The sequence below is a fragment of the Mustela erminea genome, chromosome 16, assembly GCF_009829155.1.
Source record: "Mustela erminea isolate mMusErm1 chromosome 16, mMusErm1.Pri, whole genome shotgun sequence".
Classification (NCBI taxonomy): Eukaryota; Metazoa; Chordata; class Mammalia; order Carnivora; family Mustelidae; genus Mustela; species Mustela erminea.
Window position 1 is genome coordinate 45,299,474 of NC_045629.1, and position 16,952 is coordinate 45,316,425.

Genomic DNA, 16,952 nt, shown 5'->3' on the forward strand with positions numbered 1-16,952 from the left:
AGAGAGATCACAAGCAGGGGGAGCAGCAGGCAGAGGGAGAAGCAGGCTTCCTCCTCCTGCTGAGCAGGGAGCCAGTTGAGCAGGGAGCTCAATCCCAGGACCCTGGGATCATGACCTGAGCTGAAGGCAGACACTCAACCAACTGAGGCACCCAGGTGCCCAACTTTGTCATTTTTAAATATTGAAATTGTGTAGCATGTGATAACATTTGGAGATGGGACGTTTATTCTATTTCCTTCTAATTTCTGAAATTGGATCCTTCAGCTTTTCCTCTTTTCTGACCTAAATATTTAAGGCTTTAGGTTTTCTCTGAGTTCTACTTAGCTTCATCACATCATTCTGAAACATAGTATTTTCATTGCCATTTAATACTGAATATATTTTACATTTCTATTCTGATTCCTTCTCTACATGATATTTAGATGTATCTTTAAATTTATAAACTTATTGGGATTCTACTTAATTATTTATTAATTGGGATTCTATTTATGTTCTTATCACTGGCTTTAAGATAGCTGCCCTATAGTCAGGTGACCTGGGCTTTGTGATTCCACTTTTTTAAGATGGGCTATAAGCCTTTGTGAAATTATTTTACTTCCCATTTTAATCAAACTTCTGTAATTCAGAGCAAAGCAATTCTGATTCATAAACTTTAATATTTGTCCATTTTTCCTAAAGGGTGTTCCACTATTAAAGCTTTCGGGGGGTAGGGGGGCAGGACCGGTATTAGTTGTCAAGGTCATATCGGTTCTTTTCATTTATTGTCAGGATCCTGGAAGGAGGTTGATTGTGAGAGTATCCATTCATTATTTCCGTTTTTATTTTGAACAGGAGTATGCTGTCAACTGCCACGTTATCACCTGGGAGAGGATTATCAGCCATTTTGATATATTTGCATTTGGACATTTCTGGGGCTGGGCCATGAAGGCCTTGTTGATCCGTAGTTATGGTCTCTGCTGGACAATCAGTATTACCTGGGAGCTAACCGAGGTAAGAAGGGGCTGTGATCAGAGGGTTTACCTGTAGGAGGAAGGCAGTCTGTCCATTAACAGGCATAATAGTTCATCCTTTCTCTGCCTCTTGCTACAAACTGTGTTTAAACGATCCCCTAGGAATACTTTATACCTTTGGTGGGGGGCAGGGCACAAATTCCTCCTTAACTTAAAATGTGTCTTTTGCCTCACAACTCTTAAAGAAAAACAAATAAAATGAAGCAAAAAGAATGAAGTAAAACCCCCCAGTGAGACAAATACAAGGTAATTTGTGATAAATACAAGGTAAGGAGATCTACTTAGAAATAAATAGGTAGGTTACCCACCAGCGAGTTTCCAGTTTGAGATAAATAGAATTTCGGTGTTTGGGAATTACAGGAGCCTCCAGGATATTTTGTAGCTGAAAAAATGGGTTCCTAATATAGCTCTGATATCTCAGTAGTCAGGTTTGTCTCATTTAATGAATGAGAGAGAGTCTTTTTTTTTTTTTTTTTTTTAAGATTTTATTTATTTGTTTGACAGAGAGAACACAGACGGGGGAGGCGGGGAGCAGCAGACAGAGGGTGGAGAAGGAGACTTCCCGCCGAGCAAGGAGCCCGATGTGGGACTGGATCCCAGGACCCTGGGACCATAACCTGAGCCAAAGGCAGATGCTTAACTGACTGAACTACCCAGGTGCTCCTGAAAGAGACATAGTCTTGAAAAACTATTAGGAAAATGAAATTTAGGGGATTTACTCATTTATCATTCAGCTATGATTTTATTCTTAGTTGATCATTCCTGGGGAGTAAAATTTGGCCATGTGTACAGTATCTTTCTGGATGCCAGCTGTTGTCTTGACCCTAACTTAGGGAAGCATGCCAGTCGCATCAGGCTTCTGTTAATGTGCTTCTTATAGCCGCAGAGACTAGACATCTGAGTTCTCGGTATTGGCAGGATTGGTGTCCTTTGAGGGCTGTGAAGGAGAATCTGCTGCAGGCCTCTCAACTTCTAATGGCTTGCTGGCCATCTTCGGCATTTCTTGGCTTGTACGTGCATCACCGTGATCTCTGCCTTCACCTCCAAGTGGGGCTTTCCCTGTTTCCATTCATGTGGCGTTCTTTTTGCAAGGACACCAATCACACTGGATTAGAAGCCCCCCCATTCCAGGATGACCTCATCTTTACTAATGACCTCTGCAGCAACTCTCTTTCCAAATTGAATTCATGTCATGAAGAATGAGGTTAGGGGCTCAACGTATGGGTTTTGAGGGGACACAATTCAACCCACAGTAGTACCCAGCCCTCTGTATGCGTTATCCTAAATCGTTACCATAAACTGAAAAGGCAGTGTCTATACCTGGTAGACAGACGAAGGAACCAGAGCCTTGCCTCACGAGGTGAGCCAGGAGCGGACTCCAGCTGTGCTTGATTCCAGGTGCGCCGCCCACGTTCCTGCTCTCCCACCACGTTCCCCTCGGAATTCCAAGCATCTTCCTGACCTCTCCGCTGTGGGACCCTGGGCCGTTCTTGACCTGACTCCTTCTCCTCCCTCACACTACAGATGGCCCCATGCCTTCCTGCCCTGCTCCTCAGTGTCCTCTCCGCTCTCGTTAGCAGAGCTGCTTCGTCGAAGTCTTTCACGCCACTGCTCGACCTGTCCCTAACCTCCTGTCCTCTCCCGGATGAACCACTCCCCTCCTCCCTTCATTGTCTCCTCCCAAAGCGATCTTTTTCGCCTCTCGATCTGGTTATGTTCTTTTCCAACTAAAAACCCTTTAGTGGTTGTCCAAAATCCAAACTTCTGGACCAGCCTGTAAGGCCGGATATTAACCTGTGGCGGCCCACCTACCCTGGCTGCTGGAGACCCTCCCACGCTTCTGTCTGTATGGCAGCCATCTTTGCTTTCTTCGTGTCAAAGATTCCATGTCTTTTCTACCCCAGAGCACAGCTGCAGGTTCTTCCCTCCTTTCCCAGCTCCCTGTGCTGGCTGTGCTCCACGTTTGTACACCTAGAAATGGAGCGCCTGGCCCTTCTTTGAAACACTCATTGTATTTTAGATGCTTATAGTGTCTCTTTGCTGCCAGGTGTTGGGCCTCGAGAGGGCAGGGCCGGTGTCTGCATAGTCCCAGGTACCGTGTCTCACAAGTGGTGGTTGCTTCCCAGATTCCTAGTGAGGGAATGAATGAAGTGAGTCCTCTCTAGCTCCTCCACTCAGGTCTGGACAGACGAGGGGACCAGAGCCCAGCACCTTGCTTCATTAGGTGAGCCCGGATTGGGTTCCGGATGTGTTCCACTCTGGATGGGCAGCCCTTGTTCCTTCTGTTTTCCTGTGTCCCCCTCCCTGAGCTCCAGTCTTTCCTCTGGACGGCCACCTCACCCCCAAGATATGGCACTTTCTAGGAAAGCTCTTGAGGATGAAACCTGTCCTCCACATCCTGGTCCCCTGCGTAGTCTCATGTCAGCAAATATGTGTCACCGACTTCTGTTGACGTGTCTCTCTTTTCCCTGTCTAAAGGGACAGTTAGTGCTACCTCTCGTGGCTGGGAACCTGGGATCACACGTCAGGGGCTGTTCCTGGCTCGCCTCAGGGAGGGACACAGCCCGCTGCCTTTGTACGCAGCAGCTGCGCTCGGTCTCCTCACCGGCTGGTATGCGGCAGACTCCTCAGATACTTGCACTGTTTACAGTCTCTGAAATGCTTCCATGAACAGTTTTACTTCATAGTGTTGATCATATTCCCTGAGAGGTTTGTAATTATGGGGTTACCTCTTTCCAGAAATGCCCAGGTGCTGTCTTTGTCATCTCAGACCTTCTTAAAATGGGCCTTCACGCAGCAGGGTGGGCTGCCCTGGACACGGCGCGGACCCACTCTTTGTTTTGGACAAAACTATTTCCATAGGTGATTTCTCCCCCCACCTCCCCCATCTTGGTGTTCCCCCTTTCTGGAATGTCCTCAGTCTTCATCTCCTTCTCTAGAAACCAGTCATTCCTGTCCTTAACGGTCCCAGTCCAGTACGTCGTGCTCCGGGTGCCATCCATCAGGAGGAACCTCCCTTTTGTCCCCACCATGCTCCATTTATGTCGCCACGGAAACATTTGCTACAGCCTACCTTATTTTATGGTTCTGGATAAGTGTCTGACTCCTGCTCTTGAGAGCAAGAATCTTGACTTCACTTTGCCTCCCCACTTGGCACATCAGAAACACTTAATAAGGTCATGATTGTGAATCGGTTATCAAAATGTTTCCCATTAAGCTTTTGGTTTCCTAAAAGATGTCATCAAAACCTGAACTTTCTACTTTTGCAGTTTCCTTGCTTCCTTACCTAAATATTTATGGGATATTTCTAAAATGTGCGACTTGAACTCTCAAGTTGCAAAGTTTGAGGATTCTGCCAGCACTCTGTTGGCGGGTACGAAGACTTTCCTCCTCCTCCCTTCCTAGATCCTTGTCTCGTTGTCCTTAGCCAAAGTCATTCGTCAGTAGTATTTTTTCTGGAGCAGTTACATTTCTTTAAAGCCTTATGTTTAAAAACAAACAAACAAACAAAAACCTGTTTGGTTCTTGATATTCATAGAGCGTCCACAGTGTAAAACACAAACCTGATCACAGACCTTGTTTTTATTTATTCTGTTCATACACTAGGAAAACCTGACTCGTCAACAACCCTCCCTGACAGAATATGTTACTCCTAAGAAATCTCTCGTTCTGCAGCTTTGTTTTGTTTTGTTTTTTGTTTTTTGTTTTTTGTTTTAATTTTTAATTTTTTCAGCATAACAGTATTCATTGTTTTTGCACCACACCCAGTGCTCCATGCAATCTGTGCCCTCTCCAATACCCACCACCTGGATCCCCCAACCTCCCACCCCCCGCCCCTTCAAAACCCTCAGATGCAGTTTTGTTTTTAAAACCGTGGCCTCTTGTGTTTCTCAGCTGTTCTTCATGCACCTGCTGCCCAATTTCGCCGAGTGCTGGTGGGATCAGGTCATCTTGGACATCCTGCTCTGCAACGGCGGCGGCATCTGGCTGGGCATGGTCGTCTGCCGCTTCCTAGAGATGAGGACCTACCACTGGGCCAGCTTCAAGTGAGTGGCCTTCTTTCTGGACGTGAGTCACAGGGTTTCACAATGCATCCTGCACCACGTGAGAAGCACACAACTTTAGTGTGGTCTTGGATGATAAGAAATTAATGACACATTAGTAATTGAAACTCACGAGTGATTATAGACCTCATTTCAGGCATTCATCCAGAAAATGCTGAATCATTTATGATCTTCTCACATCCATTTTATTTTTATGCTTGTACCTCAGCCTGCATTCACCCTGCCGTCGCTGGGTCAGTTCGTCCCCCATTCCCCGGTTACCCATTCCGAGCGATCTTTTTGAGAACGTCACATTCATCCTGTCTTTCCTCTGTGATGTCTTCTCGTGGTCTTTAGGACGAAACGTACCAGGGAGGCGGGGAAGGTCGTCTTTTCTCCACACCCTCTGGGGCACCCGAGGTTCTGAGCCCGAGCACGTGTGCCTCTGGACTTGGGTTTGGCCCTTGTCCCCATGTGCCAGGGTCACGGGCCCTCTCCTTGCCTGCCTCAGCTCCCTCGATACCTCTCCAGGTGGTTGTCTCTGACTCTGCTTCACATCGCACATCCCTCCTCTGTGCCTCGCCCACCTCCGTCATTGTTCGTCCTACTCCTCTGAACTCGCTCCTCAGTTTGATAGTCACAGGAACTGTGCCGCTGACAAGGAGGGAGAGAACCTCAGAGTGACCGTGAAAGTGGTTGTCTTTACTGTGTTTACACCTTCATTTATTTATCAAACAAAATGTGAGCATTTTCCCACATCATTAGTCTCCTAAACCATGATTTTAAGGGCTTCTTCATGTCCCAGCCTATGAATAAATCATGAGGTATTTAACCTGTTCTCTTCTGTGGTCATTTAGTTGTTTCAAAGTTTTCAGTTTCATGAAGAAAGCTAGAGGAGACGTTCTTGAACATACATCTGTATGTACATTTTTTATTTTTTTTCCTGTAAGTAAATTTATTTATACCCTTTTATATTCTCACCCGTGTTCACCAATATATGTATGTGCCCATTTTAGTGTTCCTTTGAATTTTACCTTTAATCCTTTCTGAATGTTATCACACATAGAAATGTGTGATACTGAATTTCTTGGGTGCTGACTTGATAACACACTTTTTAATACAGTTAAGACCGTGTGTAACAGAGCAAAAACCATAGCTGTGCCAGATGTTGGTGTAAGCAAGCTTTCTAAGCAGTAGCTCATTTGAGCCTGACCTCAATCCTAGGGATTGAAACTACTTTTCTCTTCCTTCTAGGGATGGCAACAGTGAGAACTAGGTTTAGTATTTTGCCGAAGGACACACAGGTCGTCAGCCATGGAGTCCGAATTTACGACGGGCTCTTACTGCCATACACTTCCCCCTTTTCATATATTTATGCTTCCGATTCAACGTGAGAGTCATTTTGTCAGTTGACCAAAACATAAGACCAACTCATAAGTGGAAATCCCACTAGTTATTTTTTATGTTACATCAAATATATAAATGAATATAAAGTTGAATTAGCCTGTTTACAGACAATCCTGACTTACAGTGATGGTTTGACTTCATGATTTTTTGACTTTGCAATAGTGTGAAAGTGATACGCATTCAGTAGAAAATCATACTTTGAGTTTTGAAATTAGATCTTTTCCCAGGCTAGGGATGGACGTAGGACCCTGTCCTGCGATGCTGGGCAGTGGCCGTGTAGCTCCTGGCCAGCCACGTGATCATGAGTGTAAATGACCAGTATAGTCACAACCCCTCTGCCCCCAGAGGGGTTTTTCACTTTCAGTGCAGTATTCCCGTAAGTTACATGAAATACTCAACACTTCGTTATCAAAGAGGCTTTGTTAGAAGATTTTGCCCAACCTCCATAGACAACTGTAAGTGTTCAGAGCAAGTTTAAGGTGGGTTGAACTAAACTATGATGTTTGGTGAGGTGTACTAAATGCATTGTCATTGTATGATATTTGCAATTTATGTCAGGACTATCAGGATGGGATCCCATCATAAATTGAGGAAGATCTGTGTTAAACATTCCAATACTAAATTCCACTGTGTCACTCTCTTTATTCCCAGATTCCTCTTCCTCTTTCCATATAATTGGCTACTTTTTAAAAATATAGTTCCTTCATAATTTTTGTTTATTTTTGGATAATCTCTTATTTTTTTTTTGTTGTTGCTCTTGTGCCTCAAATCTTTTTGCTGTGAGATTTTCTTTCTCTTTCTTTTTTTTTTTTAGATTTTATTTATTTATTTGTCAGAGAGAGAGGGGGCACAAGCAGGGGGAGCAGCAGGCAGAGGGAGAAGCAGGCTCCCCACTGAGCAGGGAGCCGATGCGGGGCTTAGTCCCAGGACCCTGAGGTCATGACCTGAGCTGAAGGCAGATGCTTAACCCACTGAGCCACTCAGGTGTCCCGAGATCTTCTCAATACATGCTTGTTGATGGGTTAGATGAATGAAGGAAGGAAAAAACCCTCCCTTTTTCCCCATAAGAATAAAAGCCCTGACCTTTTCTTTCATGGGAGTATGACATTTTTAACTGAGTGATTTCTAGGATTAAAACTAAGGAAGGTTAAAAATCACTGTGTGTCATCCCCAAGTGTTCACTTATCTTAGATGAAGAAACAGCGTGGGTGACCTCAAAGTCTGCAGCATGTTCTCTCTTTGACTAAAATGCCCTGACTTGGGAGATGCACAGCGGGTGGGAGCATATCCTCGCCAGCACCCTCATTCTCCCTGGCTTGGTTCCAGGTGGTTGTCGTTGATGTCTCAGGCTCTTTTGTCACACATTCACAAGGGAAAGCCTCTCCTGGCTCTGCAGTGACCTGACCTCTGACCTGTGCCTGTCATCACTGAAATGGCCCGTCGAGTTTACAGCTCTCCACCCGTCGTATGAGTAGAGAGATCCTTGTGGGAAAGACGGTTCAACTAGAAAGGATTCTTTTTGTTCTGAGCATGTGTGTAAAATTATCAGTGCAGATTTTGTTTTGGGGGGTTTTTTTTCCTTGTCTTTTTGTTTTTTCTTCTTCCCCTTCTTTATCTCTCCGGATTTTCACTGGGGCCATTCTCTTCCTTACAGAGACATCCACACCACCACCGGGAAAATTAAAAGAGCTGTGCTCCAGTTCACTCCTGCTAGCTGGACCTACGTTCGATGGTTTGACCCCAAGTCATCTTTTCAGAGAGTGGCTGGAATATACCTTTTCATGATCATCTGGCAGGTATTTTTTCGGATGCCCAGAATTCGGCGGGGGTGGGGAGGGAAGGGGGTGGTGGGAACGAAAGCAAAATAAGAACCGCCCAGAAATTTAGAGTTAATGCTAGTTGACACTGCTTAGCAGCTGGCTGGTTTGGAAGATAGAAGATTCTGCAGCTGACATATAAAATAATTAAACAGAACAGTGTTATCACGCCTAAGGTCTTACTTCCTGGGGAAGGCATTTTCAAGTATCTTTCTTTGAATTGCAAATTAGAAACAGCTTAAAATTCCCCGAAAGAAGCTTTTGGTCAGCATCTGTCACCCACGGAGTTAGGCATTGGATAGCTTTTCAGAGCGATCATTTTTCAGGACCAGAGGAACAAATGCGAAGGCTTTTTCTTATGCTCTAGGTTTAATGTTTGATTTTTAGAGTCACGCCTCAGCTGTTACCACTCTCCATGATTTGTAGAGAGTTGAGAAAAGAAGCCCTCCACCATGGGTGGGGCGCTGGCGCTCTTTGGGGACCTGCATCCTCCAGGAGGGTGCTGTCCTACGTGACTGAAGTGATTCAGACAGCTGAAGGTCTTGGAAAAGGATGACCAAATATCTCTGTCTTCTAGAGATAGCCTCTTGTGTTGATCCTCCCGTCCCCAGGTTAATTATTTTACAACTTCGGGAGACTAGCTTTTGCCTGAAGAGTCTTTTGGAAGACTCTGTATTTTGAACACCTGCAAGGAATACACCCCGCATAAGAAAAAATAAGCTTGTGTCACCTTTAAGACTACGGTCCTGGCCCACACGTGGAAAATACTAATGTTCATCTCAGTAAATGGATTTTCTCGAGAAACAGAAGTGTATGTGAATGTTTAAAATTGTCACCATAGTTTGGGGAATCCGTATGTATAAAAATGGTAGTTTAAATGGATGGGGATTAAGTTTACCTCATGAGAGTAATATCTAAGATGGTATAGGTTTTCCTTTAATCCAAGAACTGAAGAGGAGCTTTGATTTGTCTGGGAGAGATAGCCAGCTGTGCTTCTAGAAGGGCCATGCTCCACGGAGCCCAGGTCTCCCGTGAGTGTGAGCACCGAGCTGTGGCCAGCTTTCCACGTGTGGTGTTAACTAGTGGACCGTTTTTTAAATTTTATACCCTTGAAATCAGTGCTATGGGAAAAGACACAATGTCTTCCGTCACTGAAATGAACCTGGTGATCCGTGGGTTTTCCAAGTGGTGACCCTCCCTGATCTCCGCTCCTTGCTTAGTCTGGACGGGAAATGCAAGAGGCGGGCTTGGCGGGGAACACATTCCCGTGCTGCCTCATGTGATGAGCTGCCCTGGGATGCTAACCTCAGGGAAGAGGACCATGGCCCGCAGATGAAACCTTGAACCAGTTCCTCACAACCAACTTTAAGAGCTGCCTTTGGCCGAGGCACATGCTAGGTGCGTTCCCAGTCACGTCTCATTCTCAAGTTTCTTTTGGCGATTAAATAGCTCACTTTGCTACAGTCCTACATCTCTTAGACCCAGCCTGGTTTCTGTAAGACTGCGTAAGTGTTCAATGGCAGATACTTGTCTTCATGATACCGCTGTTCTCAAAGCATCTCTCTCCTGACTCTTCCAGCACATCACTTGCATGACCCAAGTGACAGCCACGTCCCAGGAAACATGACAGATAGCTGATGCCACCATGTACCCCTTCCCCGACCCCAGCACCTCTCCCATAAACCCCGGTTGGTGTCAATATTGTACTGGCTGTTACTTAATTTAAAAGTAGCAACTATTCTACTAGTGACTTGGAAGACCCTCTGTATTTTCTGAAAATGCTTTGAGCATACTAATTATTTTTTTTTTTAGAACATCTGTCATGAAGAATATATTATTATGACTAAGCATACAGTATCAGGTTGACTAATGCTTCCTTCTTTTTCAGCTAACTGAGTTGAATACCTTCTTCTTGAAACATATCTTTGTGTTCCAAGCCAGTCATCCATTAAGTTGGTGTAGAATTCTCTTTATTGGTGGCATCACGGCTCCCACAGTGAGGTAATTCTATACAAGCGTGACTGTCATTTGAGCACGTTAGCCTGCTGTGTATTCTCCTGTTCAGCATAAGGAAAGTCATGTAAATGAGCAGATTTTCCATGAAAATATTAAAGGAATATACATTTGGATCTGATGAAAATGTTTTGCTCTCAGACCTCAGTCACATGAAGTGAGAACACCACACCCGCCATTATCTTCAAACCTTTTTAGCGTCCTCCACTGCTGTTTCTTTTCTAACCCCCTTGAAGATTTTTAAATTTAAAAAAAAAAAAAAATTTTTTTTCTAAAAGGAGGTGATCAAAAAATATGAAAGTTTTCATGGTTGATCAGAAGTCATAAGTGACGTTACTTTAGAATGATACTTTACTCGCTCTTTTAGAGCAGTTAATTTCCGTCTAGCAGTGTCCTTTCTGTCGTCCTCCAGGACAACTCAGATAAGCTTGGATGTTCATGCTGTTGTTTCCCCAATTCAGGTAGGGCCCCAGAGGTGAGGCATTCTTTGGAAACTGCCCCCCGTATAGACTGACCCCCATGAATATCAGACAGACCTTGTTTCCTCTGTTTCATTCTTCCTACTTAGAGCTAATGGTATTTGGGTTTTACAGTTAACGTTGGAGCACGGGCATTGAGCAGTAAGAACACCAAAGAGATCTGCGCAGTCGATTCAAATATAAACTAAGCAGTTACAAGTGTTAGTTTTCCAGAAGCTGTGGGATAACTTAATTCCCCATTTTCAGTATGCATGCAAACTACACAAGCGGAGGGCCTCACTTGCCAAGAAGAGTGGGTGTTCTCTTCAGTCCAACAGACCTCCTTACTCTGTCCAGCACCTCTTCTGTTCCTCGTTAATTAGTACAAAAAGGAAGCAAATGCATATAGATATAGATATAGTTATATATAATCATTATAAACATTTAGTTAAATATTTTTGTTTTTTATTTACATATTTTGTATATTATTTAATTTATATATATTTAATATGAAAATATTTTATTTTTAAATACTTAAAAAATTATATATGCTATATATCTGTATAGATATTTATATATCTACATCTATCTATTATATAGTTCCCCCCAGATCCTGGATTGAGCAAACCAAGTAAGATACAACTGAGTCCTGCAGAATTAAGGGCCCAGAATTCCATCTCGGGCATTCATTGTGAACCGAATGAGAAACCAGCAGTTGGTAGGCAGGCGACGTTCTGACGTGTCACAGACGAGTGGCCCACTGAAGTACTTGTCTTGTAAATATGCTATTTTCCCTTTGTGGCTTGGAAACTCCATCTCTCATTTAAAATTTAATTTCATTTGAGGCTCACAATGATCTTCAAGAAAGATTAGCAGCAGCTCCTTCATAAAATTAGGAATAATCAACAAAGACAGTAAGTAAGGAAAAGAAATCTCTTATAAAAGAGAATCACAACCATATCTAATGGATTGTGAAATTTCTTAAACAACTCAAAACAAAAACCAGAGACTAAATGTTCAGTATTTTGAGGGTTTTTTTTGAGAGGATAACATTTTTGCCAAACCCTATGGATTTCTACATGATTCTTTTGTTGTTGTTGTTTAAAAATCAGCCATGTTTTCTATGCTTTCTATGAACCAGAGGCATTTCCTATGCAAGAAGACGCTATGACAAGCTGTTTGGCAAGATGGAGGTGTTCCTAGTGGGTCTTAACACAGCCGCTCCAAGTAGCGAGTGCCAGGCCTTTAAAAGGAGAGGAAGCTTATAGGCTTCCAGATAAATCCTACATACAGACCACATCTCCCGTTTTCATACCTTTTGATTCGACTCTCTTGCTTTGAGAAAATGTTTGACTGAACATTCTTTTAATCTGGTAGTGGAAAACACAGTCTAGGGGACTGGATGCCATTGGAGGGTAGAGTCACTAAACCGGTAAAGCATATCAGGTCATGAAGATGTAATGAGGCAGACCTGGATTCTTTATGACTAGAACTCTCCACTCAGGCCTCTGGGGTCAGGGGATGACCTCCAGGTGTCCACGAATCCCCTGAGGCTTAATGCAAAATTGTGTGTGTGTGTGTGTGTGTGTGTGTGTGTGTGTGTGTGTGTGTATGTTAATGTGCCTTTATCATAGGTTTCATTAAATCCTCAAAGGAGTCTGTGACCCCGAAAAGATGATGAGCTCCTGCTTCAGATGCTGCTTCTAAAGGGATAGATCGAGTTTTGGGGATAGTTATGAGGGTCTAAGCGTGTGCTGTCCTAAACAGCCACACCTGGAAATGTCACTTGTCTGTGTTAAAATATGCTCTATGAGGAGAATACACACCTTATTTTGTAGACTTAGTGCAAAAATAATATAAAATACTTCATTATAGCCATTTTCCATACATTGGATTAAATAACATCTATTACTAGAACGAATGTTATCTATTCCTTTTTCTTTAACATGGCCGCTGGAAGATTTTAAATTACACTTGTAGCTTGTATTATATATCTACTGGACGGTCCTGGCCTAAGCCTTTCAACTCCATATCTTGCCTCTTTTTTTTGGATCTCATCAGTAGCATTCAAAGTCGTTCGTATTCAGGGAACAGTGAGCCGCAGCCGGGGTCCCATTCTAGTTCCTGAGAGCCAAAAATGTGTGTGTGTCCAGCCTGGGTTACAATCAGCAACCTTTGTCCTAGAGAGTGCCGGAGGAGACAATTACTGACAGTGTACATGACCCTCTGGAATGACTTCCATGCAGAGACTCGAAGCGCCCATTCTGTCCCCAAATCAAAACCGCCTTCGAGAATAATTGGCCCTTTATGCCAGACCCTCTCTTCCTTCTGAACCCACACCGAACTCCTAACCTTTTACAGGAATGTTTCAGCAGGCACCGGCTTCCTGTTCCCTTGACTAGAGGTAGACCAGGCAGCTGGAGTATGTAGAACAAGGCAGAATATCTTTTATATTTACTGTGTCAAAGTGATTTAATTCTATACTGACCTCTTGGTCTTCCAGAAGCTCTCAATGAATTCCACCTTTGTTCTTTCAGGCAATACTATGCTTACCTCACCGACACACAGTGCAAACGTGTAGGAACACAGTGCTGGGTGTTTGGGTGAGTAATCTCTGTGCACATTTCAAAACTGAGCCTTTAAGTTTCCTTGGTTATTTCTTAACCCTGAATTAAGCGTCTCTTGGTACAATTTTCCTGTGGAGGCTTAACTGTTGTTTTTATAGGCCTTTTCATTTTTCAACATTTCTCCTTTCTGATTTAAGTTTAGAATATTGTAGTTAACAATATTATAGAAAATAATCATAGAAAAGATGATAGACAAACTGCCTTTTAAGAAAAACAGGAAATCAAAAGATATTTTCTGCATAGAACTTGGGAGACATCATTCTTAACTATCGGGAACAAACTGAGGGTTTCTAGAGGGGAAGGGGTGGGGGGAAGGGGTAACTGGGTGATGGGCATTAAGGAGGCACTTGTTTTAATGAGCACTGGGTGTTACATGCAGCTGATTAATCACTAAATTCTGTACCTGAAACTGATCCCACACCTTATGTTAATTAACTTGAAATTAAATAAATCTTGAAAGAAAGAAAAATGATTTGAACGAGACCCCAGGCTATCTAGTTTAGCCCCGCAGTGTCAAATGCAAGATCATCTTCAGTGTCTCAGGTAACCGGTTCTTTCGCATAGATATCACCAACAGTTTATCCTTCCACTTAGCAGCCGACGTTCCGAAGACACCCGGCAAACCCGTGTGTGCAGTTCTGTCCCAGAGGCAGCTTAGATCCAAGACCTAGTCTAGGTTCTAAATTGAGTGTGGCGGCATAAAAAATATTCAATGAATACCCATAGTAGGGAAGAAATTACTACTTTCAACAGATTTTTAAACAGAGTTAACTTTCTTTTTCCCAGTTAAAAAGACAATACAGATGTATAGATAAAAAAGTGGCAAAAGAAGAAGCTAAAGATGATCTAGAAAAGTCATCGGACCAAGATAATTGTGGTTAACATTTCTGTTACTCCTTCTGAACATTTTTCTCTGTGTGTGTGTGTGTGTGTGCGTGCGCGCACACACACTCGCACATGCATGTGTCCAGCTATCCTTTCAGAGTCTGAGGGGTTACTCAGGTTAGCTGTAGGCAGGCTTTTCCTCCCTCCTAGAGCACAAAGGCTCATTGTCCTTGTATCTCATACATTCTGTGATATAAACTGATTTTCCTACCCTAAGAGTAGCTTACTGGGTGATAACATGGATTAGCTTTCCACCATTGAGTGACGTGACAGGAGAGAGAACTACCATCCACTGAGCAGAGGCCACGTGAGGGCACATTTGTTGAGTCGTGTAAAAGAGGGACGTGGGCTCTCCTCCTCCCTGGCCTGCCCCAAGAGGACAAGAAGCATTGGTTTTGCATCTCCTTGTCTGCAGAGCTCCTCCACCACTTACGGGAACCTTCCATCCACATGCGGTTTTCTCTTTGTATTTGCAAGTCCTTGCCAGAGTCTTCACTCTGCTGCTAGTGAACGTATTTTCCACACAACCGTCCCTGTTTACCTGTTGAGGGAAAGACGATGCTGCTCTGAGAGAGAGGTAGTGTTACGGCAAAGTTGGTTTCTCATCGGGCAACCAAAAGATACAATCCCCAGTGGTGAGAGAAAAGGCAAAATCAGCAGGGCCTGAGTGACAGAAAACACTGCTACAGAAAGTCGCATCTTGTTGACGGGGACCAAATAAAATGAAGCAAAATGCAAAGGAGCACTCCTGGGGCTTATTTACTATGCTTCTTGAAAATGGAGAGCTTCCAGAAGGGTGGTGTCAGGACTCAGGAATCTTGAGAACTAGTGGGCCATGCTGACAATAGCACAGGGCTCTCCAGCAATCACACACAACCATCCACGTGGGCGTGTGGACACTGGCAAGGGCCACCTCCCATCAGCTGGCGAAGGAGAAACAGCAGGGCCCGAGCCTTGTCTCTTCTCTCTGCAGCTTTGCCCCTCGGAGGCCGTCATCCCTCCTCTTCTGCCCCATCCCTCCTCCTGTCTCCTGCTGCCCTCATCATGTGTTTTTCCATCCCCCATCACAACAGCAAATGTTGGGCCGCCTGAGTGGCTCCGTCCGTTAAGCATCTGACTCTTAATTTCAGTTCAGGTCATGATCTCGGAGTTGTGAGCTCCAGCCCTGCATCTGGCTCAGCACTGATTATGGAGCGACCTTGAGGATTCTCTCTCTGCCCCCTCTAACCCCTCCTCTCGCTCGCTCACGCTCTGTCTCTCTCACAAAAACAAAAACAAAACAGCAAGTGTTTAAATGTCTCATTTCTTTTAATAACTAGGGGCTGCTTTATAGCTTCCTTTTCACTAATTTTAGAGTCATTTCAGGCTTTAGCACAGTGCGAAGATGTGGCGGAACAAAGTAGGAGCACCCCATATTATAGTGACAGTGGAATTTGGCTTTGGGGGAGGTGGGCAGAGGAGGGGAAGAGGCCAACAGGACCACCTGAGGTGTCATTCCCACCATTCCACAGTTTTTTCTCCTGAAGAGAGCACTTTTTTCTAATGTAAATAGTATACCCAGAAAAAGTTTGTATTAGTTGCATTCTGATGTAACTAAATACAGACTTACAATGTGGTCTCCCACAGTCACGCCACAAATCTGAGCTTTTAAGCCTTTTATACTCAAATACGCTGTGCCCAGGAGAGAGATAGGACTCCATCCGGCTCCGGAATGGGAACCCCACCAAGGGGAAAGTGGTAGTGTGAAAAAGCCGGCCCCTTCTCTCTTTAGAAAGTCCCATTACACCATTTCTCGCTCTGTGGGGGCATTAGGGCTAGACCGCTATGAACAGATTCCCTGTGTGCACTTTATTCCATCCTTATCTTCGTCTTTCTCCCCACTCAGCCCTCATCATAACGGAGTTTCCAAATAAGAGAAAAGTAGCTGGATGTATAAAGAAAAGGTGTCTGATCACGAGGCCCTGAAGGAAGGTGTCCAACAAGCTTTGGCTGTTGGAGGCGTGAGCTGTCACTTTTCCTTCTGGAGAAAGTTCCAAGGTGGGGCCTTGGAGGGTTGAGTAAGAGTCTACAGAGCCCTGGGGGCTCCAGGACTCACTGTATACTCACAGCTTTCGTCTCACTGTCAGAACTGCCCTTTACTCCATGTCACCCAGATGCTACTGTTTGACAGTCAGCTGCCATCTCCGCTGCCCTGCTGAACTGTTCTGGCCAAGGCCGGTCCCAAATCAGCAGGTCTTTCCTCCATCTGCAGCTCTCCTGTCTTCGCCCCAGCGTCCGCCATCTTGAAACTTCAGCAACTGGCCTGGTTTTCCTCCTACTTTTTTGTTCCTTCTCAGTTTTCTCTGCTGGCTGCCCATTCCATGTCACTCCACTCCACAGTTTCTTATAATTGTGCTTGTTCTTCCAGCCGCCCAATCCCCCCTTTTTTAAAGATTTTATTTATTTGTTTGGCAGAGAGACAGCAAGAAAGGGAGCACAAGCAGGGAAAGTGGGAGAGGGAGAAGAAGGCTTCTCGCAGAGCAGGGAACGTGATGTGGGGCTCAATCCCAGGACTCTGGGATCATGACCTGAGCTGAAGGCAGACACTTAACTGACCGAGCCACCCAGGCACCCCATCTTCCAGCCTCTTCTTCCCCTACCCCCACACAGCCTCCTGTATCCCTCACCTTCTTCCCCGTCCGCCCACCTCCAT

General features: G+C 44.4%; 1 protein-coding gene across 1 annotated transcript in view; it reads left to right on the top strand.

Annotated features, from left to right (window-relative positions):
- The window catches only part of PTDSS1 (phosphatidylserine synthase 1), a 59,244-nt gene that overhangs the window by 27,694 nt on the left and 14,598 nt on the right, over positions 1-16,952 (top strand). Inside the window, exons 5-9 of the mRNA XM_032315689.1 lie at positions 832-990; positions 4,905-5,056; positions 8,115-8,256; positions 10,166-10,278; positions 13,286-13,351. Coding sequence (XP_032171580.1) covers positions 832-990; positions 4,905-5,056; positions 8,115-8,256; positions 10,166-10,278; positions 13,286-13,351 — 632 coding nt within the window. The remainder of the gene's footprint in view (positions 1-831; positions 991-4,904; positions 5,057-8,114; positions 8,257-10,165; positions 10,279-13,285; positions 13,352-16,952) is intronic.